General features: G+C 40.6%; 1 protein-coding gene across 1 annotated transcript in view; it reads right to left on the minus strand.

Annotated features, from left to right (window-relative positions):
- SLC40A1 (solute carrier family 40 member 1) overlaps positions 1-14447 on the minus strand; it is a 28361-nt gene extending 13914 nt beyond the window's left edge. The window contains exons 1-6 of the mRNA XM_079925359.1: positions 14384-14447; positions 12951-13369; positions 11481-11662; positions 10923-10990; positions 5118-5277; positions 2769-2884 (exon numbers count right to left, since the gene is read on the minus strand). Coding sequence (XP_079781485.1) covers positions 2769-2884; positions 5118-5277; positions 10923-10990; positions 11481-11523 — 387 coding nt within the window. The 5' untranslated portion in view covers positions 11524-11662; positions 12951-13369; positions 14384-14447. The remainder of the gene's footprint in view (positions 1-2768; positions 2885-5117; positions 5278-10922; positions 10991-11480; positions 11663-12950; positions 13370-14383) is intronic.

Consider the following 14447-nt stretch of genomic DNA (forward strand, 5'->3'; position numbering starts at 1 on the left):
AATCGGATTCCCTGACTTCAGACTATACTACAAAGCTACAGTAATCAAGACAATATGGTACTGGCACAAAAACAGAAATATAGATCAATGGAACAAGATAGAAAGCCCAGAGATAAACCCATGTACCTATGGTCAACTAATCTATGACTAGGAGGCAAGGATATACAATGAAGAAAAGACAGTCTCTTCAATAAGTGGTGCTGGGAAAACTGGACAGCTACATGTAAAAGAATGAAATTAGAACACTCCTTAACACCATACACAAAAATAAACTCAAAATGCATTAGAGACCTAAATGTAAGACCAGACACTATAAAACTCTTAGAGGAAAACTTAGGAAGAACACTCTTTTACATAAATCACAGCAACATCTTTTTTGATCCACCTCCCAGAGTAATGGAAATAAAAACAAAAATAAACAAATGGGACCTAATGAAACTTACAAGCTTTTGCAAAGCAAAGGAAACTGCAAACAACACAAAAAGACAACCCTCAGAGTGGGAGAAAATATTTGCAAATGGACAAAGGATTAATCTCCAAAATATATAAACAGCTCATGCAGCTTAATATTAAAGAAACAAACAACCCAATCCAAAAATGGGCAGAACACCTAAATAGACATTTCTCCAAAGAAGACATACAGATGGCCAAGAAACACATGAAAAGCTGCTCAACATCACTAATTATTAGAGAAATGCAAATCAAAACTACAATGAGGGGCTTCCCCGGTGGCGCAGTGGTTGAGAGTCCGCCTGCCAACGCAGGGGACACGGGGTCGTGCCCCGGTCCAGGAAGATCCTACTGCTGCGGAGCAGCTGGGCCTGTGAGCCATGGTCACTGAGCCTGTGCGTCCGGAGCCTGTGCTCCGCAATGGGAGAGGCCACAACAGTGAGAGCTCCGCGTACAGAAAAAAAAATACAATGAGGTATCACCTCACACCAGTTAGAATGGGCATCATTAGAAAATCTACAAACAACAAATGCTGGAGAGGGTGTGGAGAAAAGGGAACCCTCTTGCACTGTTGGTGGGAATGTAAATTGATACAGCCACTTTGGAGAGCAGTATGGAGGTTCCTTAGAAAACTAAAAACAGAATTGCCATATGACCCAGCAATCCCGCTACTGGGCATATACCCAGAGAAAACCATAAATCAAATAGTGCATTGCAGCACTATTTACAATAGCCACGTCATGGAAGCAACTTAAATGCCCATCAACAAATAAATGGATAAAGAAGATGTGGTACATATATACAATGGAATATTAGCCATAAAAAGGAATGAAATTGGGTCATTTGTAGAGACATGGATGAATCTAGAGACTGTCATACAGAGTGAAGTAAGTCAGAAAGAGAAAAACAAATATCATATATTAATACAGATATGTGGAACCTAGAAAATGGTACAGATGAACCGGTTTGCAGGGCGGAAATTGAGACACAGATGTAGAGAACAAACGTGGACACCAAGGAGGGAAAGCGGTGGCGTCAGGGGTTGGTGGTTGTGGTGTGATGAATTGGGAGATTGGGATTGACATGTATACACTAATATGTATAAAATGGATAACTAATAAGAACCTGCTGTTAGAAAAAAAAAAAAAGAACAAACCAAGCAAAAATCTAAACATCTTATAAATGTCTACTAGTTGCATTAAGTCAATTATGTAATCTGTTCCCTGCATTACCAAATTCTGTATATCAGTTTTCAATCAAATGCAGCACATTGTCTTTACACTGCATTCCATACTCTATTTTACACATGAACATGTTTCTGAGAAATTGCATTTAAAAAATGAAAAATGTAATACTATTTTTATAATTTCTTATATTACAAAAACAAACATACACTCTCATAGAAAAACTTGGTCTATAGCACAATATTATTTTCATAATGTATATAAAGTCCAAGTTCAGTCTGACAATAGAAACTCTCCTTCCTACACTTTTCAAACCTTCTCTGTGTGTTGCATACATCCATCACTCAGAGAAACTGTGCTTCCCCTATTTTCATGCCTTTATGAATGCCAGTCCATCATTCCAAAAATAAATTTTAAAAACGAAGAGGGATTGATGGGAAGATGGATGTGCCAATGGATAAATATATGATAAAGCAAGTATAATAAAATGGCAGAAGTAGAAACTAAGTGGTACGTATATGGGTGTTCAGTGGAGAATTCTTCTAACTTTGCTGAATGTTTGAAATATTTCATAATGAAATCTTGGGAGAATAACATCCTATTTTCAAGGCCCACCTAAATGGCCAACCCAGAACTCCATTTTTCTCGAAGGCACTTAATCATGCTACCATGTATCATAGTTATTATGTGTCACATCTAATCTCCCTACAGGATCCACACTTGAATCATTTTTCTATCATTCAAATGCATCTAATACAACTTACACACAATAATCATTCAACAAAGCGGAAGGAAATACTTTGACTACAGACTGAAAATATCACTGTTCTTTAGTAATACTACTAATAAAATTATCTTCAAATATTACAAAAAAAAAGTATCCTACTGGTTTTGACACGCTATGTTTAAATTTTAAAAATTATCTTTCCATTCTGAACATGTTCTAATTTCCATGCTGTTTTTTTCTCTGACTTCCATTTATTTCTGGTATCTTTAAATTTGTAAATATACAGTTACTAAAAAAAAAAATTAACAGGCCCTATTTGTGAAAAGACACTCCCTCAAAGAGTTTTCATCTTTTACCACTAACAGACATTCAATTTTCTACTATCAAGAATCTTGTTGAGAACTTACAAGAACCCATCCATGGTACATGGTCAGAAGGTCTTTTTTATGTAAGAAAACCATCATCAGGATGATTCCACACAGGATGACCGAAACATTCTGGATCACCAGTGAAGTCTGGGCCACTATACAGAGAGAGAAACAAAGTTCATACACCAAAACATCTCAAAGGAGATGTTTTTATCCATACATCACTGTTCTACTGTATTAATACATATGCAAATTACTATAAGAAATAAAAATATTCCTGAAGTAAATTCTGCCTCAACTATTTCCAGTAGGGCCCAGCATACCACATCAGACCAGTAAAACTTGCAGACAGAATAAAGAACTACCCCTCATTTTTCCTGTTAGTTGAAGCCATTCATAATGACCACATTTTCATTTTCACAGTTTATTCACTTTAAAGTTTACTGTCATAAACAGAACTATATTAACTACATAAACAAGATCCACCTTTCAGGGCTTTGTAGCTTAGGCAAAAATAAGAACATGTAGGAGGTTATGGAGGAGGTTAAGTAAGAGGTCATGGAATCCATAATCTCCTAGAAGGCAGGCTGAACTTGGTAAGATCGTATGGATAAATAGGAAGGACATATAAAAAAATTGCCAAGAATAAAGCAGCAGTGTGTTCCTTTTACTAAAGTTATTTGCATTGTTATGAAATTCTAAACTACACCTTTTCTCACAGAAAATGCCAACTTCCTGAGACTGAGGCACCCATGTAGATAAAGGGCTGGCGTAAGGACAGGTTAGGATACCAGGTAAGGACACCTTGTAGTCTTTTCTCTGCCACTCACGAGGGAAGATGATCTAGGGAAGAATACTTAATATCTCTTATGCCTGTGTCTATAAGGCGAGGATATAATACATACCTGCCTTCCTTACTTTACGGGGTCATTTTGATGCTCAAATAAAATACTTTGAAAGCACTTTGAAAAATACAGAGGGTTGTATATGTAAGGTATAATTACAGCTCTTGCCTTTAAGGACAGTAAAGCTCATTCTGGCTTGGAACATTATATCAAAGCCTTGAGACAAAACAAACTGCTTTCTGAAATTAATTTGAAATAAAATCCCAACATATAACTCATTCATTCATTGCACAAGGCTATTAAATATCAACTGAGTGAGGTTCTTGGCTTTCAGGACCCCACAGACCAGAGGAAAGGTAGACATGTGAAAGGATAATTATAAGAGCATAAGTGCAATAGCAGAGGTATTAACAAAGCTTCATGGGAGTGCAGGAAAAAAAAGTGTCTGTGGTTAACTCAGCCTAGAGACATCAAAGAAGATTTTCATGGAGGTTGTCAGATGAGTTGATTACATAGGATAAGTGCAAGATTGCTATCCCACCACACTCTTCTTCATCCAACTCAACGTTCTATCCTAAACTACAATTTCAGTGCTCAACAGTCATAAGGTTAAAAGTCTCTATGTATAACATTCCCACGTTCCTATGTATAATGATGTAAAGAAGTAGAAATTGTTTTTCCAGGATACAAAACCTTTTTCTATATGTGTTTTGGTCTATCGATTCTCAAAATAGAAAAATGTCCATCTTGGCCATTTTACTAATAGCATCAAGTCCTGGAATTTGATAATCCAGTTGCTCTCTATCCGGGGGCAGTTATCCTGCACTGAAAGAAACAGACACCTCAGTCTTTCCCCAGTGTCTAGGATAGACATGGCCAGGTCTTAGCATTATCAACTGAGGAACTAAGGAAAATTCTGCCCTGAATTATTATCCAAATTGCCCTTATATTCTGAATAATTAAACTGTTCATTCACTTTCTCTCTTTCCTATACAATACTTAATGATTTCAGTATTAATGCTCTAGAATAAATGTTAATATATAATCACTTCTTCTTTTTTCTTCAAAAATGTATACTTCAGCTCTCTGTGATCCAGACTCAGGTATTCTTTTCTGAATCCATTGTTTTCACTTCCCCTACATACCTGCCTATATAAAACACAGTAACCCAGAGGATAGATGTTAAAGCTCTCCCAGGAACGTCACATTAAACGAACTCCAGTGCAAGTCATGGTTAAAGGATGCCAGAGTTAGGTAAACTCTTAATGTTTAACATGGTTCGCAGAAAAGTGCCACAGTGTTAATCATTAACATTTGTAATTTACGAACAGCCAAAAAAGATACCCCACAAAATCTATAAACTCAGTATCCTGGCATCCCAACTTTGGGCAGGAGCCCCAGGACCCTCCATGCAGAGGTGCTGCCACTGAGCACCCCATCACTCAGGTGGCGGCTGCAGACGCAAAGTGGGTTAGTCACAGAGGTTTCTCTCTAGCTCAGGCACTAGTCCCACAAACACAAAGGCTTTTATAACACCACTCACCTTTAAGTCTGGCATTCTTATCCACCCAATCACCAATGATGGCTCCTAGGACCAGAACAGACCCTGCCACCACCAGCCCGTAGACTGCAGTCAAGAGAAGGCTGTTTCCATAGAGCTCTACCAGAAACACAGACACTGCAAAGTGCCACATCCGATCCCCCTTGAATAAGAGAAGATAAAAGGTTCTGATAAAACGTTGTACATTGCTAGTCAATTATACTCAAGAAGTTGCTTCCTTAACAAAAGGGCACTTTCCGGCTACATTATGAGATTCTCAAAGTCAACAATTCCTCTATGGATTGAACATAGTCAGGTGTTAAAACTGTTTGTCCTGGCACAATGGAAAATATTCTTGCCCAGATACTAAGTAAACCCGAAAAAAGCATGATGTTAATGAAACAAACGTACTCCCTATCATTCTAGAAAAAAATACAGTTTCCAAGCCCAAGGAGGTTTTTTTGAGATAAAACCTGTTCCTTTTTGTATCAGGTTTCTAGCCAGGCCTGGGATTTACCTATCCTGATTTGAAAGGCATAAAGGAGTTTGCTATTGAACCAGAATGAAACAAGTATAGTTTACAAATATCAGTTATGCCTTGAATGTCAAGAAAGAGCCAGTTTCCCAATTTGTAAAATGGTAAGAATGGACTATATGACCTCTCAAGTTTCTTTTATCTCTAACATTCTAAAATCTATGTTCTATTTTCATAAATAAATTTCAAAGTCATAAAACAGCAGAACAATCAGAAAGATGAAGTTAATATGCGCAAATTCTGGCACCATATGAATGAAGATGTTAGAAATCAATACATAAGTAGTTATTTAGTTATTTTCGACGCAGTAGTTATTTTCAACACAGACGAGTTTTGAAAGGGGAAAAAAACTATTTCTTCACTCCAGAGTATACAGGGAATTTTGGAATTCATTGCTGCAAAATGTGGAATAACAGAAGCTTTTAAATGAGTCAGGCAAATTAATGTGTAAGAAATCTATAATGGACCTTGTTATGAGCTTTTAGGCTCCATTCCTGACTTGTTAGGTTAACCTAAAACAGGACAACAATGTTCTATCATAACCTATCCCTAAGAAATCACTACAGGAAACTGAATTCCCAGGCTAGGCTCCTTATGGATTGGAAGAAGTACTACACTCCTAGTTCCTTCCAACGTCTCTTAACATCCTCCTGACAAATTTAATGCGTAAGGAGCAAAGTATTATCCTAGTATGGCAAATGCTTTTAAGCATTTAATAAAGGCAAGACAACAATCTTATGCATCCAAAGTTAAACTGATGTGCATATTCTGTAGCAATCATTTACAATAAACTTCATGTACACCAGTATTTCTCAAGTGGGGGGTGATTTTACCCTCTAGGGATCACTAAGCAATGTCTGGCGCTATTTTGGGTTGTCCCATCTGCGAGGATAGATTTGCTACTGGTATCTACAGTCCCCCACAACAAAAAATTATCCAACCCAAGATGTCAATAGTGCCAAGGTACAGAAACTTTGGTGTAGAGGATTATGAACATTGTTTAGAACCACAATTTAAAATTAACATAAGATTAGGGCCTTGAGGGAGAGGGTGAACATGGCCAAGTAAACGTTAAAACAGACACTGGAAGCCAGTGGAAATACCATACTTGAAAGACTGATTCTCACTCGATGGTCTGGAATGTGAGCTCTAGAACCTTCTGCACTCTCAACCCTCAGCACGGTGCACAGCCCAGAGTAGAAACACAACAAATAACTGTGGAATCAACAAAGGAGTGGATATGCAGTGGATCCCGGCTGTAAATGAGTACAGAATGAGACTTATTTATGAACTATATTGTTCTGCTACATTAGATTTGCTCCATGAATGTTCAAGAAGTCTGACGCTTAATCAGTACCATACTTCATATTTCTGGGACAGCTTTTTAAAGTTTGCTTTGAAAATAGAAATCTTTTCCATTTACATTGGAATTCCATTTCAAATACCCTTGTACTAAATGACTAAAAATATATATACACATACAATTTGTAACCAATAAAAAGACAAGTTTACACATTAAGATAAAAATGTCAATAAGAATTGGGGCTTCCCTGGTGGCGCAGTGGTTGACAGTCCGCCTGCCGATGCAGGGGACAAGGGTTCGCGCCCCGGTCCGGGAAGATGCCACATGCCGCGGAGCGGCTGGGCCCGTGAGCCATGGCCGCTGAGCCTGCGCGTCCGGAGCCTGTGCTCCGCAACGGAAGAGGCCACAACAGTGAGAGGCCCGCGTACCGCAAAAAAAAAAAAAAAAAAGTCAGTAAGAATAACAAATTAAGCTATTTTCTTAATCTTTAACATGAGAAACAAATTTAGATTTGATTAGAATAAAATGGCATGAGGTGAGGGGAGGTACTTTATCCTAATCTCTATTCCTCTGAAAAGACAAAAACATATGAATGCCTCAAATGATAGGTTGCCTCCATGAGCGAATTTCCTCTTTCTTAACATAAAGAATAAGAAATATTATCCCACTACTATTGCTTCTTCCTTTTTGAAAAAAATTCATTTTTATTGAAGTATAGTTGATTTACAATGTTGTGTTAGTTTCTGGTTTACAGCAAAGTGATTCAGTTATGTGCTCTTTTCCATATTCTTTTCCATTATGGTTTATCACAGGATATTGAATATAGTTCCCTGTGCTATACAGTAGGTGCTTCTTTCTTTCTTTGTTGTTTTATTTTTTCGCTTTAAAGCAGGACTTGAAATAAGTGCTACGAAATGAAAGTTTTCTCTCTTGCTTATGCCTGTATGGCATGCCTCCTCCTTGATGGACAGGAATAAAACTGCTCCACTTGGGACTTCCCTGGTGGCTCAGTGGTTAAGAATCCAACTGCCAATGCAGGGGACAGAGGTTTGAGCCCTGGTCCGGGAAGATCCCACATGCCACAGAGCAACTAAGCCTGTGTTCCCACAAGCCACTACTACTGAGTCCACGTGCCACAACTACTGAAGCCTGCGCACCTACAGCCTGTGTTCTGCAACAAGAGAAGCCACTGCAATGAGAAGCCTGAGCATCGCTACAAAGAGTAGCCCCCCCTCGCCGCAACTAGAGAAAGCCCGTGCACAGCAACAAAGACCCAGTGCAGCCAAAAATAAAATAAATTAATTAAAAAACAAACAAACAAAAACTGCTCCACTTGCCCCAATTTCCAAAGGGTTTAGGCTTTAGGAAGTAACAGACTCTACACTCACAAAGCCCAAGAATCAGGTAAACTCTCTGTAAAGGTTGACTAAGTGCAATCTCAGGCCCACCCAGCCGTTCCTTCCTAACATCCATTTCCTGCCCACCCACAAGCTCTCATCATACTTTGAAGATTTGTTTACATGTTCATCTACCTCCAGTGCACTGAGAGCCAAAGGCCAAATGAATGTCTGGGAATGAATGATCACAGTCATTAATGCACTGAATACTTTTTGAGAGGCTACTATGTACTCAGCAATACTGCAGGCACTAGAGATTCAGCAGTGCGCAAAAATCAAGATTCATGCTTTCATGCTGCTTGCATCCCAGTGAACAGAGACCAAAAACGAATCTAGAATAGGTCAGGTGGTATAAATGCTATGAGGAAAAATGCAGTAGGGTGGGGCAGGAAGGTGGCATTTTGCATGAAGTAGTTAAAGACCTATGAGAGAAACCCAAGGAAGTAAGATCGGGCACCATGCAGACATACGGCATATAAATGGAGACAGTCCGTAGCATAATGCAGAAGATATCAGCACTGGCCACCCTTTTTCACTGCCTTACACTGTTAGTTATTCTTTTGTAATTAGATATATTTTTTTAAAGCCCAACCTGAATTATATGATAAGCTCCTTGATGACAGGATCCACTTCTTACCATACTTTGTATTCCAGTAGTATAGAGTAAAATATATTGATCCACTGGCAGAAAGAAATGAGGTCAGAAATAAAAAGTATTCAACCTCACACAAACCTAATGCAATATAACCTTCTACCCTAACACCTCTATACTCAAGTGTATAGGAAACCATGACTCGGCAGAGTCAGTAGGGTAATGCATAGAGAGGCATGCATATGAATGTATATACATATATAATAAATAAGCAGACATCTTTTGTTGTAATAAAATCAGGCAAAGTGTCAAACAGGAGACAAAACTCAAAAATTGAATTAGAGAGCATTCCTCTTTTACACTCCTCTACAATAAGTGAAAATCCACAACTTACACGACTACAATTGCTGTGTTTTGTTTTGTTTTGTTTTAATCCAAGTTTCCCATAAGAACTCCTTTTGCTCAATTTACTGTAAGACTGGAGTAAGCATCTGTCACTTTTCTTGTGTTTTCCATTCATGACAAAAAAGATCCTCCGGGAACAACCACAGTTCCACTCCTTTGGCAAATCTGACCTGCCAATCTAATAACGAAAGGTCGCGTAAACCTTAAACTTAATCAGTGTTTGGAAGTTAGGCACCTTCTTCCCCTAAGAGATAGGTCCAGACCACAAGGTGAGAATTTCAGATACTATCTCCATCACTTACTGGGGTTTTTAAAATACTTAATACTTACTGAATTAAATTGGAAGAACAATTTAATTGGATTTAAATTAATTAAGGGTAGTTTCACTCAATTTCTATTCAGAATCATCAGTTATTGGAAATGAAACTCACGCCACGTCCACCTTGTTTACATGTATTTTCAGAGTCATCCCTGTCTAAGCCTCTGGGGAGAAAGAAGCTGGCCTTTCTAAAAAAGCCATCTTTGAACTGCTATTTCTTAAAGAGCTGATAACTTAGCTTAATAATTTCCCAAGGGCATGGGTACAGACTTCCTCATACAATAGTTTGCATTCATGTCTTAAGAACGATCCAAAAGAAGTTTCCAGTTTAAAAAGAAAATAGCATTCACAAAATTTACTCTCAAAATTCTTTCCCCTTACTTACGGTTCTTTCAAATTAAATATCATACATGAGGCATGAATAGAATTTACACAGGTTTATTGCTTTTAAACAGTAAGACCAATTGTTTAATTTAAAAGATTCTAATCATCATTAATTAAATACACATCTAGCATCCCTTGGGGATTATTCTTTTGGGTTGAGGAGTGTTGATGGAGGAATTCAGGCCCACAGAAACACTGGGACTCTTCCAAGACCATGGAAGAAGTCAGAGGGAGACTTATGAGTCAGTTGCTGATTTTCGTTGGATGATGGTTTTTAAGATAGACTGAGATGCTCCACACATATCTAGCTACAGATAACATTTTAAAAGACCAGAATTTACACCACTCAGATATTTGTTCTTGGGGTCAATTATATTTAAATTAACCTTAGAATGCTATTTTTAGCCTAACTCAGTCACTCCACTATTCTACTGTATTTTCATAGCGCAGTAGGCTGGAGCTTATAATTTTAACAAAAGAAGAAAACAGAGAAATATCTTAAAATGTGAAAAAATAGAAGGTCCGTGAGACATCCATCCATTCTTAGTAGCAGATATTACCATTTATTAACCCTTGTAATGCAAAATACAATTTACAAACAATGCAAATAGTCCTATTCTTGTTAATCCTGTTTTTGGATAGCTGCCAGTCTACATAAAGTATGACAGCTCAATAATTAATAGCATTTACTAACACCTATGGGAAAATATCTTTGGTGAAAATAACTTTTTTGTTAGAGCATGTATGTTTGGTTGATTTATTTCTTTAGCTGCATGACAAAACTGCAAGATGGCTTAATACAACTGGCCCAAATGAGAGGCAACAAGAAATTGTGCAAGCATGTTGTAAGAATTACTGTAGATTTTCACTTACCCATGTAGATAGAGAATGACCAAGGTAGAGAAGGAATTTTGCAGAGGTCAGGTAGTTTGCTAAGGATCCTGCAAAGACACACAGTAGGCAGATAAAAAGCGTATTTAGTCACTTGAGTGAGCTGAGATTGGAATGCTTACTCATTTGTCCTTATTAAACATAATTATTAAAAACTACTTTGTGGGGCAAACCATATACATTTCATCAAGTCACCTAGAAATTGATGGGTCGATGAAAAATTCAGCACGACCTCTTGGTCAATAACTGCATAACTTCACATACAGTGAAAAAAGCTCTTGTTTCAACATTCTTTAACTCCATTTTATTTTTGACAAGATAATCCAAACTACCCAGTCTACTTCTCCATCCTTGCCTGTGTGCACGCCCCTTTCCCCATACCTTGAAATGCCTTTCTTCCTTAACCCCCAACAAAATATGAGTCGAACGAGCTACTAATCACACTGGTTAACAGCTGAGCCACATTCCTCCAAAACCTGCGTGGAGGTGCCGGTCTCCACTGCGCAACCTGTTTCTACCACATGCGTTCGGTCCACTCACCACAGCATCTTCCCAGGCGGTTTTGCTCTCTTGCCCTGGTCATGACACCAGGCGCCCCCCGCTTGCTCTTCTGCTGCTACGGCTGCCGCTCCTGCTGAGGTGCTTGTTAAGAGGAGTGCAAGGAACTGAAGAGAGCACCGTTGAAAACACAACAGCTCTGTGCAAAAAGCCTCCGACGACAACTATACCAAAAAAACACAAAAAAACAAAAGGAAAACGGCCCGGGGGTCTTCTTTGGGTCTTCCTTCCAAACTTAGCCAACACTGTAGCTGAAGTTGGAAAGGCAAAGCCTTATGGAAGCGGGTGGGAAGGCTCAACAGGCCGGCCGAGCTGCGTCCGGTGCCCTGTTTGTGCTGCCGCCACCGCCGCCGCCGCCGCCGCGGGCCCGGCTCAGGCCGGCCCTTATACGAGGCCTGGGGCGGAGCTCCGGCCGCCGCCGCTCGGGCCGCCCCTCCCTCTCAGGGCCATCTGGGCGTCCTCGCAGCGCGAGGCCAGGGGCCCTGCCGCCCTCCACGCCCTTGCCAGGAGTCGCCGCCCGCCCGCGGCGCAAGGGTCCGACTGGCCGCGAGCAACCCGCGAGCCTGCGGGGACCGTCGCCGGACGAACTCTGCTCGCCGGGTTTTCCGCCCTCCGGGAGGCCGCGAGAACAGATCGGGGAGGTCGGGCGGCCGGGAAGGGCAGGACCGCGCGCCCAGCCGGCGGGGCGGCGGGGAGAGGCGAGCGGCAAGGCCGGGGCCGAGCCGCGCTTCCTTGCACCAGCTGCCTGGCCAGTCGGGGAGAGGGCGGCCGCCAACGGTCGTCGTGCAAAGCACCAGCCCAGGCTTGGGGGTGGGGGAACATCCTTTTTTTTGTTTTGTTAACGAAAATCATTTTTAATATAGGTATCTAAATAAATATAATCCGTGTCACAGTGGCCGCTTTCCTGGCCTTCCCATTCCGGCCCGCCTGCGGCAGAGAATGTATTTTCTTCCCAGGACTGCATAGCGGGGCTTCCCTCAAAGAGCTAGAATCAAAGGGCAGGAAGGGGCGCAAAGATCAGAGTACAGCCCTCTTCAGAGGAGTAAACGGAGCCTTGGAAAGGTTAAGTCCCGCAGCGACTCAGGCACCCAGCTCTAGCCCAGAGCTAGGGTCTCCAAATCCTTCCTGAAGATGCAACCAGGAGGAAGCAGCCCAAGCGTTTCCTTTACCAACCTTCCTTCTCTCTCAGCGCCCTGTGGCCCTCGCCCGCACCCACGCTTCCCTTCCCCACCTCTCCTCCAAGTGGCTTAGTATAGCACAGGCAGTTACCAGGAATACCGGTTATCCCAGTTGTGTCCCTGTCCAGATAAAGCCATTCGGTGGCCTCCTGGAGGGGCCAGTGAATGACTCTGAAGAACACCAGACTTGAACCTTCCTTGACTCTTCCACCTCCACCCCTACCACCTCTGTGCCAGAACCCCTGGAGTCCCTATAGCCCCCTGGTTACCTTACCCTTCTCAATCTCCTCAAAACCGGGGGACTGGATCCTACACATTGAAACTCCAACGAGATTCCACACCCTGAGCACAGGCCGGACTGACACCCAGTAGTGAAAGGAGACACACGGGAATATATGCCCTGTTATCTAGACTGGCAATTAGGAGCCGCAGAGTTCGAGGGGCGGGGTGCAGCTGGATTCAGTTGGGATGTGGTCTGGAGGTCAGAGATAGGGGATTTACAGTTTAGGTACTGCTGTTAACTGCCTTTGTCCTTTTCAAGCCTTCTTTTTTTTTTTTCCTTTCTTTCAAAACACTTTCAAGTCCTTTCTCTTCTCTCCTGGAGAAGTTTGGTTTGCTGTCTGAAGTTGGAGAACAGGGTCATGTAGCCACACGTCCTTGAGAAGTAAACCAAGGCACACTCACATAAGGCACCTGCAGAAGGAGGGAACAGAGGAATCAAACCCCTCCACATTATGGCAACCTCTTACTGGAGATGAATTTTGTGGACAGGTCCTCAAGCAAGGCACAAAAGATAATATTTGCCACAGAATATCTCAGCAACAAGGACCTCCAAGCACTTTACATTAATTTTTACTTGCCATAAGGGGAGCGCTGTGCTGCCCCCAACTTCCAGGTAGCTTAAAGGAGATTCAGTTCGTTAAAAAAAAATTTCTTCCGGTCCACACTGTCTGAGAAATGTTTGTGGGAATAGTAGCTAAGTCATGTATATCTCGAAATGTACTGCGGAGACTCTGTTTTCCATTGTCACCAAGGAGTCCTCAGAAGCCAAAACTGAGAGAATGGCGGCAAAAAGAACAGGTGGGAGACTATAGTGAAGCTGTGGAAAAGAAAATTTGGAAAGAAAACAAGCAAGATCCATAACACCAAACCTAGTAATGTGTTTGCGCTTTGGCAGGGGAATCCTAAGTCCTTATTAATGGGAAAAGTCAAGATATATTAGTTGCGGCTTATAAAATGGAAAGGAATTGAAAATGAAAATGGAATAAAAAATCCTCAAATTACACGCAAAATGCAAAATGACAGTAATCTCCTGGCCTTGACAGTCTAGATTACAAAGCACCACTTAAATCACAAGACCCAACTGGCTATTCCTCCTTCTGAGGAATGACTTGGCTGGCTGAAAATTAAGATTACTTTCGAAAGTCATATGTATTTTTTCCAGAACTCAGACAACACAACCTTCCCGTCAATGTAATCATAACTAAGGAAGCCATGCAAGTTTTAAATCAGTTTACAAAAAAAAACAGATGCCCTAAAAACCATTTTCTAGTTCATTCTCCAAGTTTTTAAGTTAAATAGGTTAACTAATTTTTAAAAAATTACAGCCAGAATAAAATGTGCATTTTAATTTAAAATTAATAAGTATTTATGGTTGCAAAATAAAAGAGGTTTATTATTTCATTTTTAAGTTGCTTTTTCACTTACCCATCAGGCATCCTAAGTTTCCTCTGCTGTATCTGATGTGCTCACCAGGACAAATAAATGCGGA

This window comes from Stenella coeruleoalba, assembly GCF_951394435.1.
Source record: "Stenella coeruleoalba genome assembly, chromosome: 6".
Taxonomy (NCBI): Eukaryota; Metazoa; Chordata; class Mammalia; order Artiodactyla; family Delphinidae; genus Stenella; species Stenella coeruleoalba.